The sequence below is a fragment of the Cibotium barometz genome, chromosome 22 (genome assembly GCF_041138505.1).
Source record: "Cibotium barometz isolate CiBa-2024 chromosome 22, ASM4113850v1, whole genome shotgun sequence".
NCBI lineage: Eukaryota > Viridiplantae > Streptophyta > Polypodiopsida > Cyatheales > Cibotiaceae > Cibotium > Cibotium barometz.
Genome location: NC_141067.1, coordinates 24,148,141 through 24,165,730, shown reverse-complemented (window position 1 = coordinate 24,165,730; position 17,590 = coordinate 24,148,141). Strand labels below are relative to the sequence as shown.

General features: G+C 40.2%; 1 protein-coding gene across 1 annotated transcript; it reads right to left on the bottom strand.

Moving 5' to 3' along the window:
* Window positions 1-1,357: 1,357 nt before the first annotated feature.
* LOC147626432 (pentatricopeptide repeat-containing protein At3g03580-like) lies at window positions 1,358-10,848 on the bottom strand. Its single transcript, XM_086816806.1, has 6 exons — window positions 10,718-10,848; window positions 3,047-3,866; window positions 2,889-2,963; window positions 2,065-2,726; window positions 1,709-1,826; window positions 1,358-1,606 (listed from the first exon to the last, which is right to left on the bottom strand). Exons 1-6 carry the CDS (start codon window positions 10,846-10,848, stop codon window positions 1,358-1,360), a joined length of 2,055 nt encoding a protein of 684 aa, XP_086672932.1.
* Between the last annotated feature and the right edge of the window lie 6,742 nt (window positions 10,849-17,590).

The following is a 17,590-nucleotide window of genomic DNA, read 5'->3' as shown; positions in this document are numbered from 1 at the left end:
ATATTATACATCATCTTTTTGTGCTGCATCAACATTTTCAGACATGGCATTCACGACATGCTGCATAACAGACTGTTGAGATATCGAGCTCGTCTAGTGAGGCGGTGGCCCACTGATGACCCGCCTGGGGGATAGGCCCCACACTTACACCACTGGCATGGTTGGTGAGATCATGGGAGATATGCGGCCAGTGGGATGACAGGCTGTGTGACAGCCATTCTAGAGACTGGCATAGTTATAGCGCCAGCTCATTTAGTCGGCGGGTTCACACTATAGAGAACCTGTGTATGTATTGGTTGAGTACCTTTCATATTATGAGTACTCTTATCTTGTATATGGTGTGTTGAGTGTTGAGTAGAGAAGAAGAAGATTTTCAGCCTCTCACCTTGTGTGTTCTCTATTAGGGTTTTGTGAGTGTGTGTGTGTGTGCTTGCAAGAGCTCAAGCTCTCTTCCCCCCTGCATCTTTTCATGGTATCAGAGCCTGGTTCGTGCTAAGGGCTGAGCTGCAAGCAAGAGAACCATAGGAAGCGGTATGAGGGTAAGAGCTTCAACTACTCTTCCCTATTTGTGTTGGTGACTACACCCTGTCGGAGCTCTACGGGAGGCACCGGCAAACGATCTCTGATTGAGGAGCTTTCTTCGCGGTGTCGTGACGTGTGCGGTCTAGCCGGGAACACACTGGGTGTCTGGCTGTGAGAGTAGTGGTTGAACTTCAAGGGGCATCACCAGCAAAAGCTTGCTGCATTGTAGCTGGAGAGATGGGCTGCTGGGATGGCGGTGGTTGCTGCGAGAGGGTAGGTTGCCATAAATACATATGGATCACAGCGTAGTTTACATTTCTGCAAGTTCAAATCTGCTACATTTACTTCAAACACAATGCTAGAACTTCACCAAACCAGCTTGAACAAATAGCCACTCATCAGCATAGGCCCTTGCTGCATTGAAGGTTGAGGGTAGCTCTGTTGGTGAGGAGGTCTTTGCTCTTTTGCTTGTACTTCCACCTTGATGTGCCTTCCCAAGATAAACATACCACTAACGGCAGCTGCTGCTGCTTCAGCAGCTTGAGGATTTTCCATGGTAACAATTCCATAACATTCAACTGGTCCAGATTTATTATCCATCACTACTTTTGCATATAAAATTGTTCCATAAGGATGAAACAAGCTGGCCAAATCACGATCCGTAATTCCTTCGGATAATCCAAGTACTAGAAGATTAATCCATAATTGCCCTGCTGTGCCTGAATCTCCATGTCTTCATGCAGTTCTCTCTCATAGCACTGAGACGGTTTCCTGTATGCAGCTTCATGACGATTTCATTTTTACAAAAATTGGCCTACCTTTCCTATAGACCATCTTACAGGCCATTCCATCTCCACACAGAATTCCACAGCAGCTCCTTCCTTTCTGAGCTACAATCTTGATCGGGGCTCCGAGCTCCAGCAGGTTGGGCTGTTGCATGAAGATGGTCTTCGAGGTAGAGCAGAGCTGCCCCCCTTGCCCATGCGGGAGCTTCCCCCCCCTTCTTTCGTCCACGACGGCCGGATTCCTCTCTGGGCGGCCACCTTCTGGATTTTTCGCCAGCTTCTAGGCTACGTGCTGGCAGCTACGTTGGCCCCTCACAAAGCTTCCATGTGGCCCTTTATATTATTGGCCACTTGTATCATATATTTCATTTATTTTTCTTGCCTCAATAATGGCCACTCACATCAATGCTCCTCACACATGGTAACCTAAAATCCCACTTTATCTCCGGGTACAAAAATGGTACCACAAAACCACCGCTGGCCGCATCCCCATGAATTGGAGTGTCCCATCCTGTACACCTTCATACAGCTTCCAATGCCACTGTATCTGAGTGAATACCTTCCATATCTGTCCTTGCTGCTCAAGGCCCAGATTCCACATAAGTTGTTCCATGAACATGCTTTCACTGCATAGACGTGCCACAGCACGATATCGACCCCCTCTAAACCTGCACATCCTCCGGTATGTGCCACCAAGTTGCTATATAGGCTGGTGCCTTACGCTCAGGGTAGTCCATATCTCTTATCTTTGATATGCCAAGTTTTGAACACCCTCGCTGCACTCTCCAGACCCCCACATTTCGTATACATATTGATAAGGGCAATCCCTATAATGACATCTGACTGCAATCCTGCATTTCTGATGCTTGCATGGATCTCCTTGCCCTCGGGTAGATCTGCCAGAACAGAGCATGCACTAAGAATGGTACTAAATGTCACCTTGTCTGGTTCAAGATCCTTCTTTTGCATGCGTCGATAAAGTTGCATGGCCTCTTTTGCATCCCCATGCTGGATATAAGCAGCCAACATGGTGTTCCATAAGCCCACATTTTGTACATGCTTCTTGTCAAAAACCTTCACTGCGGCCTTGATACTCTCACACTTGCCATACATACTGATAAGGGAAGTCTGTAATTCTACATCATGCTCAAACCCACTATCAACCATTCTAGCATGGATCCTTTTGCCATCTTCTAGAGCTGCTGGAGAGGAACATGCAGCAAGAATTGTACTACAGGTGCGCTTATCTGAATATATCCCTTCAGCAAGCATTTGTTGATATAACTGAAAGGCTTCCTCTGCATGCCCAACTTGTGCATATGCTGTAATTATGGCAGTCCAAGACACAATATTCCGCAGGGGCACTCTGTACATCTGCAGGCCTTCTACATCTGGCATACATGCCGATAAGGATACTCCCTACAAATACATCAGTTTCAAACCCACTCTCAGCTACATAGGCATGAGTAAGCTTGCCCTGCCCTAAACTTGCCATATAGGAACATGCTTTCAAAGCACACACAAACGTAATCGCATTGGCTTCATGCCATGTTGTTGCATTTCCTGAAAGAGAAGGAAAACCTGGTGACCATGCCCATGCTGTGCATATCCTGTGATAAGTGCATTCCAAGTCACAGTGTCCGGCTTCTTTCCCGCCTGCTTCATTTGTGTAAAAAGCTGAACAGCAATCTGGTCAAAGTGTTGTTGGTATATGCTGAAATGATTGCATTCCATGTCACCACATCTCGAGTGGGAAACTTGTCAAACACATCACCTGCTTCCTCAAGTTGTCCACACTTGGCATGCATATCAATAAGAGTGTTGCCAACAAATACATCCAGCTCAGAACCACACTTGATTATGTAATCATGAACTAATTTCCCATAATCTAGGTCTGTTAAACTGGAACACGCTTTTAAAACACTGATGAAGGTTATAGAGTCAGGTGGCTCTCTTCCATCCTTTTGTAGTTGCTGATAAAGTTCAAGTGCCTCATTACCACATGCTTGTTGGACATACCCTACAATCATTGCATTCCATGCCACCAAGTTCTTATTGGGCAATGCATCAAACACTCTGCGTGCAAGAAATGGGTGCCCACATTTAGAATACATGTCAATGAGGGCACTTCCGATATGCACATCAAGTGCAAAACCATTCTCAAGAACACTAATATGAATTATTTTTCCTTGATAAAAGGCTTGCATGGTGGAACACGCCTTCAAGATGCTTACTAGAGTAAATGTGTCTGGCTGTATGCTTTGATGCTGCATTTTCCAAAAGAGACAAAACACATCCAGCCCGAAACCATTCCGAGAATATCCTCCAATCATTGCATTCCAAGTCACCACATCGTGCTTTGGAAGCTTGTCAAAGACACTCCGCCCATCTACGACACTTCCGCATTTTGCATACATGTCAACAAGAGTGTTGCCAATGACAACATCCAGCCCTAAAGTGCTTTTAATAACATGAGCATGAATCACCTTGCCTTGTTTGAGCTCTGTGAGGGTGATACATGCTTTTAGGACGGCCACAAAGGTATGCCCATCTGGTTTCCTGTAAGATCCCTGTTCCCACCGAGCAATTGATTCAGGGTACTGGCAGCGGAAGTAGCGCTTCTCGCGCGGGACAGGGGTCCCACACTCGGGGCCTCGCCCACGGATATCCGGATAAGAGACTAATCCGTCGGTTGTTCCAAAACCGAACCCGGAAAAACTTCCTCTACCGGAAAGCACGGGCGATTCCACCAGGATAACTTTTTACTCTAACGTAGTCAAGATCATTTCTGATCGAGATGATCCAATTACATCTATAAGATACTTAGTCAGTTCAAGGAAGAAACTTGCACTTGGATCATTGGGATCAACGCTTTTTTCCCCATTCAAGAGGCACAGCCGTTGATTCCTATCCATAGAACAGTTTCTGTCCGGGATTTTTTTTTTTTTTTTTTACTATCGTAAAAACAAAAGTTTGAGTCTCGATTTACGGATCCATCAGTCCAGCCTAACCCCATCCAATCCCATGGGTTAGCCAACCGCCCAACCACTGTAGTGATGGGATCCAATTAAAAATTTGGTTAGGTTTTGTCCCGGGTACCAAGGAAAAGAGTTCCAAGGCCCCCTAGCCGGATGTTCATGCAAAATAAAACTAGTCACACCACTCACACACCCAATATGAAATTGCCTTTTTCAACCAGATTCAACCAGTTTAAAACAATCCTTTAATAAAACCATAGTATCATTGATCACCATCTTCCAATTTATCCAATTGATTCTTAATTTCCCATCATTCCTTCATCAGAGTATCTATGGCATCATTGGCAACTAGAACGCTCAGGAGCCGTTTCGATAGTTCCTAGCCCATAATACTTGGCAATATAATCACTTAACATGATGGACTCTCGTTGAAGATCAGCAAGATCAACCAACAGATCCATATAAGGAGCCATGGACTCATCCATTGAAGACCAGCAAGGTCAATCAACCAGATCCATGCTCGATTTCAGAAAACAACTCCAACTCTGTTCCAATATCTTCCTCGACGCACGCGTGGGTATCCTAGGCGACCCAGAGCCCGAGCACCGTATGGTCAGCACCCTCTAGGATCCTTCGCAGGTAACCTAGCGCTTCACGCATAGGCCGCTTCCTTGGCCCCTCATCCACCGTACCGGAAGCTCACCATTTTAATCGCACCGAGGCTGGTCAAGACCTCGGCCGACCTTGCTACGCGAGACGTCCTTCATTGACTCCCCGTCAGCAGTTGCAACTTTCTCATCACGACCTTAATCACAAGACGGTCAAAATGCTCCCCCCAGCATTCTTGACATAAAACAATCATTTACAAACAGCATTTACAAACAGTATTTACAAACAGTTTACAATACAATTTCTATTTTAACTTTCATTTTTCCACATTATCCCTCCTCAATCTACATTACTTATTCCATATTCCATTTATATGTATACTCATCCCATCACATCATTTCAATCTCATCACTTCAGATTCTCTCACATCACAATCGTATATTCACATCCATACATCCACAACTATATGCGTACATTCACATCTACATGCATACATCTACATCCCTATGCATACATCCACATCCACATTCACATTCACCTCCATACATCTACATCTACATGCATACATCCACTCCACATTCACATCCACATCTATACCTCTACATCTACATGCATACATCCACCTCAACATCCACATCTACGTCTATACACCTACATCTACATGCATACATCCACATTTCCATTCACATCTACATCTATACATCTACATCTACATGTATACATCCACATCTCCATTCCCATCTACATCTATACATCTACATCTACACGTATACATCCACATCTCTATTCACATCTACATCTATACATCTACATCTACATATATACATCCACATCTCCATTCTCATCTACATCTATACATCTACATCTTCATGCATCCACCCACCTCCACATCCACATCTACATCTATACATCTACATCTACATGTATACATCCACATCTCTATTCACATCTACATCTATACATCTACATCTACATGTATACATCCACATCTCCATTCTCACCTACACCTATACATCTACATCTACATGCATCCACCCACCTCCACATCCACATCTACATCTACATGCATACATCCACCTCCACATTCACACTCACATCCATACCTCTACATCTACATGCAAACATCCATATCTCCATGCATAATAATATTCTCTTAATTAATCTAGGATGATAGTTCCTAGGATATGGTAGGAATTCCTCTTTTTATACTTTGAATGAATTTATTTTATGCGTAATTTCTATAAAAATTTTGCCATAGCTCCGCTACTATGACTGATAAATCTCAATTTTTTTCTAAAGCTCATTATTAAAGAAATAATTAGAATGGTCTCTAATTGGATCATCAATCCATAATGGTCTCTAATTGGATCATTAAGAAAGCAATTAGAATGGTCTCTAATTAGGTCATCAATCCATAATGGATTGAATCATCAATGTGCATAAACTAAAAGCATAGCAAAAAACCATTAATTTGGCCTCAAGCATAGCTTAATCTTGGATTAAGGAAAGGCTTTATGAAAAGCTTCATTTGGATTGAGAATGGTTCATGAGTATGACCATTTCTTGAGTGAGAGAGAGAAATTACATAAAAACCATTAGAATTTAAACATAAATGGAAATTAACTTCTATAGCATTTATTAAATTATGTAACTCTTCACTACTATTCACCAATTTACTTCAATAGCATTTAAAAAACCATACCAATTAAACTTCTCAAGCTTGAGAGGGGTTGAGAAGAGAGGATCATTGAGAAATTATAGAAAGATCAAAATTCAATATACTTACCTTATAATTTGCTTGATTCTTTATTCACGGTAGAGGCCCCCAACCAATCAATTGGTTTAGTATGTTGATGGAGCCACCAATGGGGATTGAAGAAAGAGAGAAGTATCAAAAACTAGTGAATTATTAAAGAATTCATAACTCTTGGCTTAGGTAGAGTAGAGTAACAAAGCATAAGACACTATATATTTTGGCTTAGGTGGAGTAGAGTGACAAAGCATAAGACACTATATATTTTGGCTTAGGTGGAGTAGAGTGACAAGGCATAAGACACTATATATTTTGACTTAGGTGGAGTAGAGTGACAAAGCATAAGACACTATATATTTTGGCTTAGGTGGAGTAGAGTGACAAGGCATAAGACACTATATATTTTGGCTTAGGTGGAGTAGAGTGACAAAGCATAAGACACTATATTTTTTTCAACAAGGGGAGGCTTCTATTTATAGGAAAATTTGAGCTCCTAACCAAACAAACTGATTCTAGAATTTTCCAAGTCAGTTTGGTTGAATTTGGACTAGATTTGGACCTAGTTTGGTTACTTTTTGATTCGGTTTGGTTCCATTTTGATTTGGTTTGGTTCAAGAGAGATGAGAGATACAAATATCACATTATTTTTGAGTTTAAAACTCATTCAAGCATGTGAAATATGCACCTCCTTTAAAGAATTCCCCTTCCTTACATATGTGTCAAAATTTTATTGCTCATAGTTTTTTACTAATAAACCTTGTACATTTTCAACTCTTCATCTTATGTGAAATATGCACCTCCTTTAAAGAACTCCCCTTCCTTACATATGTGTTTATTTACTAATAAACCTTGTACATTTTCAACTCTTCATCTTATGTGAAATATGCACCTCCTTTAAAGAACTCCCCTTCCTTACATATGTGTTTATTTACTAATAAACCTTGTACATTTTCAACTCTTCATCTTATGTGAGCATTTACTCATTTTTGGATACCCAAAATATCTCATATTTTTAATATTGCTCATAGTTTTTTTACTAATAAATCTTGTACATTTTCAACTCTTCATCTTATGTGAGCATTTACTCATTTTTGGGTATCTTCTTTTACAAATTGGATTTATCTCCTCCCTACACATGGATTGATGCTATTGGCCCATAGGAACCTTAATTGGACCATAATCTAAAAATTTCTGAAAATCTAGACCCTTAGACTAAGGTTCTTTATACTTATTTCCAATTAATTCCAATTGTGGCATTGGAAAATTCTTTTTGAATTTCTATTTCAGGGGAACTTATTTTAATAAGATGAGTTAATTTTCTATCCAAAAATATTCATAATCTGAATATTCTCTCTCTAGCATATTTTTCTCTCTCTAGGCTAAAACAGTTAGAACAAGGCCTTTATATTTCTGAAGAGGGATTGATTACAGGGGAAGATACTAGACATCAAAAAGGGGTTGGGGGAGGAATCTTACATTCTACCCCACTTAAAAAATGCGAGATGTCCTCATCTCGCAAACTGGGATAATTTTACAAGATGCACGAATATGAGATTTAGAGAAAAATTTTAATCAAGATTAACCACCAAGAAAAGTCTTAAAGAGAGCAAGATTCAAAATAAGAACAAGATTTAAACTTTATTCATTCACGGAACTTATACAGTAAAGATAGAAGAACTCTTTACACTTCCATAAGCCCGTCCATCATATGGTCACAAAAGTAGTCCTCACAAGCTGCACAAGTATAGGGTAACTCATCTATGGGAATGATTCTGCTGGTTATTGCCGCACCTATCTCAGTGGTATGAGGTGATCTAACAAAAGGACCTCTGAGAGGCAAGCCAAAAACGGGATAAAGGCATATCTTCTCATGAGGAAGAAAACACGCCAGTAAGAAGACCCGCTCAGAAAACCCAAGATGCCTTGATCTCATGACGCAGTAGTATCGGGGACCCAAACCCAAAGCTTCAATAACCATGGCTAAGCGGACATTGTTACGAAAGTGCTGCTGACCCCAGGGTGTTACCCTAGTTATGTTTTGATAGGTCCGCCATTTGGTCTGCGCTACAGAAGTTCCTAGGTGAGGAAAAAGTGAGCGCTCATACTGTTCTATAAAGTCTTTCTTCACAGACTCTCTTGCGTCTTGAAGGTGAGAAATCATCAGGGATAAAACTAATTCCTGTTGCCAAGTCATGAAGGAGATTAAGAAAGAAAGGAGATTGATGGGAGTAAGATTACTGTGAGCGACAAGTAAAAGTTACGACTTATATAAAGGAAGGAGCTAGCGTAACCTAGAAGCCAACGGTAACTTGCCACTGAAGTTTTACCGTCTTTCCATGATTTGTGTTTGACACATTTTTTCTATAGAAGGCATTAAGAATTTTGAGATGAGGAGATAAAAGAAACTTGTAGGCTAAGTCACCTACTTTCATTGAATTCAGATATAAGTATCACAATATCTGGGGGATAACTTCTTATACTTCCCAAGAGATAAAGAACTTCTTTTGGGCCGTACTCGAATGAAAACCAAAACCTTGGTATCCAAAACACCGATTCTCACTTCTAAACTCATTGTTCTAAATCCTTAAAACAGGCGTGACTCCTGAGAAGTATTCTAGGAAAAGGGTCTTCCTTTTTTAAACAGAAATTTTCTTTTATTTTAGAGAGGGAATAATTATAAGATCAGAAAGGAAGATTCTTACCCCTATATGCTTTGAAGGTTGGGGAGGAATCTTACATCCTCCCCGACTGTTGCATTTGAAAATACAGTTCAATACCTCTGTCAGGTTTTCCATGGTTGACATGTGCCGAAATGATTGCACTCCATGTGTAGCAATTGTGTTCCCACAATTTGTTGAAGACTTCATTGGCTTCCAACAAACTACCACACGCATCAAACATGCGGACAAGGTAGCTCCCCACATATGCATTTGACTGCAACCTACCCCTGGTCATAAAGGCATGCACTTCCCTTTCCACCGATGCCCTATACTGCTTCAAATCACCATGAGCTTCTTTTCAAAGACTCTAACTGGTTGCAGCCATTAACTGGCACATAGTTTATTCATGTATTACAAATGAGCATTCCATGTGTACATATAATGTCATCATATATGGCTTTCCTGAACAACGAGTAGAGCTTCAATCTCCATGTTCATACACTCAATTCTACAGCATTCTGCATTGGCATTCCTTTTATCCTTCTGATGTTTTGGGCTTTCTCTATGTCGAACCATTCATTCAGATTACATTGCATACATTTAGCCCTGTTTTTCAAAGAGTTTCTTTCAGATATCCTGACAATCAGAGTACAAAGAAGTGTCCACCTTTCCGGCATTCATGAGTTCTTGAGCATTCTATCTGTTTTGCAACTTGTAGGGAAGACCTCAAGTCAATACAAGCTCCTCACCTTCCTCAGCTATCAGAAAGGTCGAGTGTCGTAAGCCCTTGAGACAAAGGGTTAGCTTCAAGTCACTACAAGCTCCTCTCTATCCTTGGTTATTGGAATAGATGAGTGTCATAGGCCCTTGAAGTGGCAAGAATGGATCAAGTCATTGCAAGCTCCTCTCCTTCCTCAGCTGTCGAGAAGGATGAGTGTCACAAGCCCTTGTTGCCATTCTACAGTTCTGAGAGAGAACTACAAGTCTATACAAGCTCCTTGCCACCCCCTTCTCCTGAGGTGAACAAGTGTCATAAGCCCTTGTAATCCTTCTTCTTCCCTAATAGTTTTATTATGGAAGACTACAAGTCCTATAAGCTCCTGGCTCTCTCTTTTCGAGAAATGCATCAGTGTCATAGGCTCCTATAGCCTTCTTTGCTTTGTCTGCCATTATTTTTACCTCCTTTGCATCCTTGTCATGCTTTAGAAGTTCTCCAAGAAGCTAAGATATAGCATCATTATAGTATATCTCCTTCATTTTTGTACCTGCCTTTCAGAAAGCCCTGATTGTGTATCTATTTGCTCTAATTTTCCTCAAGCATCATCTTGATTTGTATGTCATCTTGCATGTATCCATACATTCCAGATATCATATCGTTTTTCATCCAGCATTCAAATCAGATAACATTACCTTTGTTTTCCCACTTCACCCAGCCTTCTTTCGACTGCCTGTTGCTGTTGCATGTAGAGCACAAACGCCTGAAACATCTGCATGGTGTTGACATCCGGACGAAATCCTTGCTGCTCCTGTTGATCACCCATGATTCCCTTTCTACTCTCACCCCAGCAGTTTCACGTCGGGTTCACCAAAGATGTCGTGACGTGTGCGGTCTAGCCGGGAACACACTGGGTGTCTGGCTGTGAGAGTAGTGGTTGAACTTCAAGGGGCATCACCAGCAAAAGCTTGCTGCATTGTAGCTGGAGAGATGGGCTGCTGGGATGGCGGTGGTTGCTGCGAGAGGGTAGGTTGCCATAAATACATATGGATCACAGCGTAGTTTACATTTCTGCAAGTTCAAATCTGCTACATTTACTTCAAACACAATGCTAGAACTTCACCAAACCAGCTTGAACAAATAGCCACTCATCAGCATAGGCCCTTGCTGCATTGAAGGTTGAGGGTAGCTCTGTTGGTGAGGAGGTCTTTGCTCTTTTGCTTGTACTTCCACCTTGATGTGCCTTCCCAAGATAAACATACCACTAACGGCAGCTGCTGCTGCTTCAGCAGCTTGAGGATTTTCCATGGTAACAATTCCATAACATTCAACTGGTCCAGATTTATTATCCATCACTACTTTTGCATATAAAATTGTTCCATAAGGATGAAACAAGCTGGCCAAATCACGATCTGTAATTCCTTCGGATAATCCAAGTACTAGAAGATTAATCCATAATTGCCCTGCTGTGCCTGAATCTCCATGTCTTCATGCAGTTCTCTCTCATAGCACTGAGACGGTTTCCTGTATGCAGCTTCATGACGATTTCATTTTTACAAAAATTGGCCTACCTTTCCTATAGACCATCTTACAGGCCATTCCATCTCCACACAGAATTCCACAGCAGCTCCTTCCTTTCTGAGCTACAATCTTGATCGGGGCTCCGAGCTCCAGCAGGTTGGGCTGTTGCATGAAGATGGTCTTCGAGGTAGAGCAGAGCTGCCCCCCTTGCCCATGCGGGAGCTTCCCCCCCCCCTTCTTTCGTCCACGACGGCCGGATTCCTCTCTGGGCGGCCACCTTCTGGATTTTTCGCCAGCTTCTAGGCTACGTGCTGGCAGCTACGTTGGCCCCTCACAAAGCTTCCATGTGGCCCTTTATATTATTGGCCACTTGTATCATATATTTCATTTATTTTTCTTGCCTCAATAATGGCCACTCACATCAATGCTCCTCACACATGGTAACCTAAAATCCCACTTTATCTCCGGGTACAAAAATGGTACCACAAAACCACCGCTGGCCGCATCCCCATGAATTGGAGTGTCCCATCCTGTACACCTTCATACAGCTTCCAATGCCACTGTATCTGAGTGAATACCTTCCATATCTGTCCTTGCTGCTCAAGGCCCAGATTCCACATAAGTTGTTCCATGAACATGCTTTCACTGCATAGACGTGCCACAGCACGACAGCGGGAGTAAAGCTATTGGGCAACTATACAATCCTACGGACTGAAATTTCTGGGCAACGCGTTTCGGGCGCGTCTGGACCTCCGTTTTTCAGAAAGCAGGCGATTTCGAGCACTGCGGGTAAGTCATCGATTCTCTGCAAAACTCTGTTTTAAGAACTGCAGGAAGACAGATTGACTGTGCAGACACTGTGGGTGCTGCAAAGAGGTCTACAGTTTCCATTGGGTGTATGTATGCACATTGAAGTCACTGGTTGTGACATTTGAGAGTACTACAGTACCGCTGCAGAAAATATAGCATTTGTGCAGGAAAAACCAGAGTGCAGTTTCTGGTAAAATTGTGTGTTTGGCAAGATGTCTAATGATGGCATAACACAGATTGTGGGTGAGAAGCTGGATAAGAATAACTTCCATGCTTGGAGGTTCAGGTTGACGAATTTCCTGATGGGAAAAGGCTATTGGGACTACATAGAAGGTGAGCATGAAGAGGCACCGGAGATACCGGATATAAATCCGACTGCTGCAGATGTGAAAGAGTTTAAAGACTGGAACCAAGGAGCCAGGAAGGTTATGTATTGGCTCTCCATTAGTATACAGGACACCATGATTGGGCACATTCAGGATGCCAAGTCCCCCAAGGAGGCATGGGACACCTTGGTAAAGCTTTATGAAACAAATACCAAGGCACGTAAGATACTGTAAGATTCCTCCCCCACCCCCTTTTTGATGTCTAGTATCTTTCCCTGTAATCAATCCCTCTTCAGAAATATAAAGACCTTGTTTCTATCTGTTTTAGCCTAGAGAGAGAAAAATATTCTAGAGAGAGAATATTTAGATTTTGAATATTTTTGGATAGAAAAATATCTCATCTAATTCAGATGAGTTTCCCTAAAACAGAAATTAAAAAAGAATTTTCCAATGTGCAATTAGAATTAATTGAAAATAGGTATAAAGAACCTTAGCCTAAGGGTCTAGATTTTCAGAAATCTTTAGACTATGGTCCAATTAAGGTTCCTATGGACCAATAGCATCAATCCATGTGTAGGGAGGAGATAAATCCAACTTGTAAAAAAGAAAATACCCAAAAATGAGTAAATGCTCACATGAGGTGAAGAGTTGAAAATGTACAAGGTTTATTAGTAAAAAACTATGTGCAATATTAAAAATATGAGATATTTTGGGTATAATGATTTTATTATGACACATATGTAAGGAAGGGGAGTCCCTTAAATGCTCACATAAGATGAAGAGTTGAAAATGTACAAGGTTTATTAGTAAAAAACTATGAGCAATATTAAAATGATTCCATTATGACACATATGTAAGGAAGGGGAGTTCTTTAAAGGAGGTGCATATTTCACATAAGATGAAGAGTTGAAAATGTACAAGGTTTATTAGTAAAAAACTATGAGCAATATTAAAATGATTCCATTATGACACATATGTAAGGAAGGGGAGTTCTTTAAAGGAGGTGCATATTTCACATAAGATGAAGAGTTGAAAATGTACAAGGTTTATTAGTAAAAAAAACTATGAGCAATATTAAAATGATTCCATTATGACACATATGTAAGGAAGGGGAGTTCTTTAAAGGAGGTGCATATTTCACATGCTTGAATGAGTTTTAAACTCATAAAAATTGAGATATTTCATCTCTCCTCTCTCCTCATTCAAGTCTAGTTCCAAAAAGTTAGCTTAACTGACCTAAAAATGGTCAAATATTGACCAAACTGATTTAGAAAATTCTAGAATCAGTTTGTTTGGTTAGGAGCTCAATTTTTCCTATAAATAGAAGCCTCCCCCTTGTTGAAAAATATATAGTGTTTATGCATCGTTACTCTACTCCACCTAAGCCAGAAACTGTGAATTCATTTAATAATTCACTAGTTTTTGGAGCTTCCCTCTTTCTTCAATTCCCATTAGTGGCTCCATCAACATACTTAACCAATTGATTGGTTGGGGGCCTCTACCGTGAACAAAGAATCAAGCAAGTTGTAAGGTAATTAGTGAATATTGATCTTTCTATAATTTCTCAATGTTTCTCTCTTCTCAACCCCTCTCAAGCTTGAGAAGTTTAATTGGTATGGTTTTTTTTAAATGCTATTGAAGTTTGAATAGTAGTGAAGAGTTACATAATTTAATAAATGCTATTGAAGTTAATTTTCATTTATGTTTAAATTCTAATGATTCTTATGTAAATTCTCTCTCTCACTCAAGAAATGGTAATACTCATGACCCATTCTCAATCCAAATCAAGCTTTTCATAAAGCTTTTCCTTAACCCAAGATAAAGCTATGCTTGAGGCCAAATTAATGGCTTTTTCTTATGCTTTTATTAGTTTATGTATATTGATGATTCAATCCATTATGGATTAAGGATCCAATTAGAGAATCATTTTAATTATTTTCTTAATGATAAGCTTTATCCCTTAGAAAAATTGAGATTTATCAGTCATAGCAGCGGAGCTATGGCAAAATTTTTATAAAAATTATGCATAAAAAAATTTTCATTCAAAGCATAAAAAGAGGACTTCCTACCATATTCTAGGAATCATCATCCTAGATTAATTGAAAGAATTTCATTATAATCATGGAGAAATTGAATTTTAATATTATGCATAAAGGATAAATTTTTATATCAAAAGTGTTATTTTTACCATTTTTATTTTCATGCATAGAAGTATGCAATATGGATAAATTTTTATATCAAAAGTGTTACTTTTATCATATTGGATTTCATGCATATAGGTATGCATAAAAGATATTCTTTTTATACTAAAAGTATGATTTTCCTCATAAATGGATTTTATGCTTAACTTAGATGCATAAGAGAAATTCTTTTATTCTAAAAGTATAATTCCCTACCAAATTGAAATCATGCATAAGAAGATGCATAAAAGATTGATTTTAATTTCGAAAGTGTTAGTCTCCTTAAATGGAATTTATGTATAAATAAATGTGTAGAGAAATCTTATATCAAATAAAAGAATTCTCTTTAAAAAAAAAAAAGATATGAAATGTGATAAGATGTGATAAGAGGTGTATGAGATGTGATAAGAATTGATAAGATGCGTATGGAAAGTGATAGGATGTGATAAGAGGTGTGATAAGAGATGATAAGATGCTTATGAAATAAGTTAGGATGTGATAAGATGAATTAAGATGTGTATGGGGGGATGAGGTAAGAAGTGTATGTGATAGGATAAGATGTATATGGGTTGTGATAGGGCGAGAATGGATGTGATGTAAAAGATTAGATGTGAAAGTATATGGGGTTATATAAATGGGAATGTGAAAATGGATGTATGTATGTGGATGTGTGGATATGGAGATGGGAGTGTGGATGTATGAACATGAAAATGGATATATGCATGAAGATGTATATGCATAGATGTAAATGTGGATGTAGATGTGGATGTATAGATGTGAATGGATGTGGATGTATAGATGTGAATGGAAATGTGGATGTGGATGTATGTGAATGTGAATGTAGATGTGGATGTATGTGAATGTGAATGTAGATGTGAATGTGGAATGTGGATGTATAGATGTGGATGTATGGGAATGTGGATGTGGATGTATGTGAATGTGAATGTAGATGTGGATGTATAGATGTGAATGTGGAATGTGGATGTGGATGTATGTATGTATGTATGTGGATGTAGATGTGGATGTATGGATGTGTATGTATGAATGTGGATATGGGATGTGGATGTATAAATGAGGATGTGAAAATGGAGGTAAGCATGTAGATGTGGATGCATGTATGTGAATGTAGATGTGAATGTGGAATGTGGATGTATAGATGTGGATGTATGGGAATGTGGATGTGGATGTATGTGAATGTGAATGTAGATGTGGATGTATAGATGTGAATGTGGAATGTGGATGTGGATGTATGTATGTATGTGGATGTAGATGTGGATATATGGATGTGTATGTATGAATGTGGATATGGGATGTGGATGTATAAATGAGGATGTGAAAATGGAGATAAGCATGTAGATGTGGATGTATGGATGTGAATGTGGATGTGGATGTGGATGTATGGATGTGGATATGGATGTGAATATATGATATGTGATGTGAAGGAATCTGAAGTGAAGAGATGGAAAAGGAGGTGATTGGATGAGTACACATATACATGGAATGTGGAATAAGTAATGTGGATTAATGAGGGATAATGTGAAAAAATGAGAGTTAATATAGAAACTGTATTTGTAAACTGTTTGTAAATGCTGTTTGTAAATGGCTGTTTTATGTCAAGAATGCTGGGGAAGCATTTTGACCGTCTTGTGATTAAGGTCGTGGAGACCTAACTGATAAAGTTGCAACTGCTGACGGAGAGTCAATGGAGGACGTCTCGCGTAGCAAGGTCGACCGAGGTCTTGACCAGCCTCGGTTCGATTAAAATGGTGAGCTTCCGGTACGGTGGATGAGGGACCAAGGAAGCGGCCTATGAGTGAAGCGCTAGGTCACCTGCGAAGGATCCTAGAGGGTGCTGACCATACGGTGCTCGGGCTCTGGGTCGCCTAGGATACCCACGCGTGCGTCGAGGAAGATATTGGAACAAGGAGTAAGAGTTGTTTTGTGAAACCGGGCATGGATCTGGTTGACTGACCTTGCTGGTCCTCAACGGATGAGTCCATGGCTCTTTTATATGGATCTGTTGGTTGATCTTGCTGATCTTCAACGAGAGTCCATCTTGATAAGTGATTATATTGCCGAGTATTATGGGCTAGGAACTATGGAAACGGCCTCTGTGTGGACAGGTGGTGAGCGTTCTAGTTGCCAATGATGCCATAGATACTCTGATGAAGGAATGATGGGAAATTATGAATCAACTGGATAAATTGGGAGATTGTGATCAGTGGTACTATGGTTTCATTAAAGGATTGTTTTAAAGTTAGCTGATGCTAAGAAAAAGGCAATTTTCATATTGGGTGTGTAAGTGGTGTGGCTAGTTTTATGTTTGCATGAAATTCCGGCTAGGGGGCCTTGGAACTCTTTTCCTTGGTACCCGGGACAAAACCTAACCAAATTCCAAATTGGATCCCATCACTACAGTGGTTGGGCGGTTGGCTAACCCATGGGATCGGATGGGGTTAGGCTGGACTGATGGATCCATAAATCGAGACTCAACTTTGTTTTTACGATAGATAAAGTAAATCCCGGATAGAAATTGTTCTATGGATAGGAATCAACGGCTGTGCCTCTTGATGGGGAAAAAAGCGTTGATCCCAATGATCCAAGTGCAAGTTTCTACCTTGATTTGACCAAGTACCGTTAAAGGTACAGTCAGATCAGTTGATCCGTAATGATCTTGACTACGTTAGAGTAAAGAGTTATCCTGGTGGAATCGCCCATGCTTTCCGAGTAA

What these genes read in the sequence shown, in the direction of transcription:
- LOC147626432 (XM_086816806.1), bottom strand. Translation starts at nt 10,848, where the DNA reads ATGGGTGATCAACAGGAGCAGCAAGGATTTCGTCCGGATGTCAACACC. An exon ending in GGTGAAGTGGGAAAACAAAG is followed by an intron (nt 3,867 to 10,717) that starts GTAATGTTATCT and finishes GGGATCTTACAG; the next exon opens with GAAACCAGATGGGCATACCT. An exon ending in CATGTGTGAGGAGCATTGAT is followed by an intron (nt 1,607 to 1,708) that starts GTGAGTGGCCAT and finishes GGGCCAACGTAG; the next exon opens with CTGCCAGCACGTAGCCTAGA.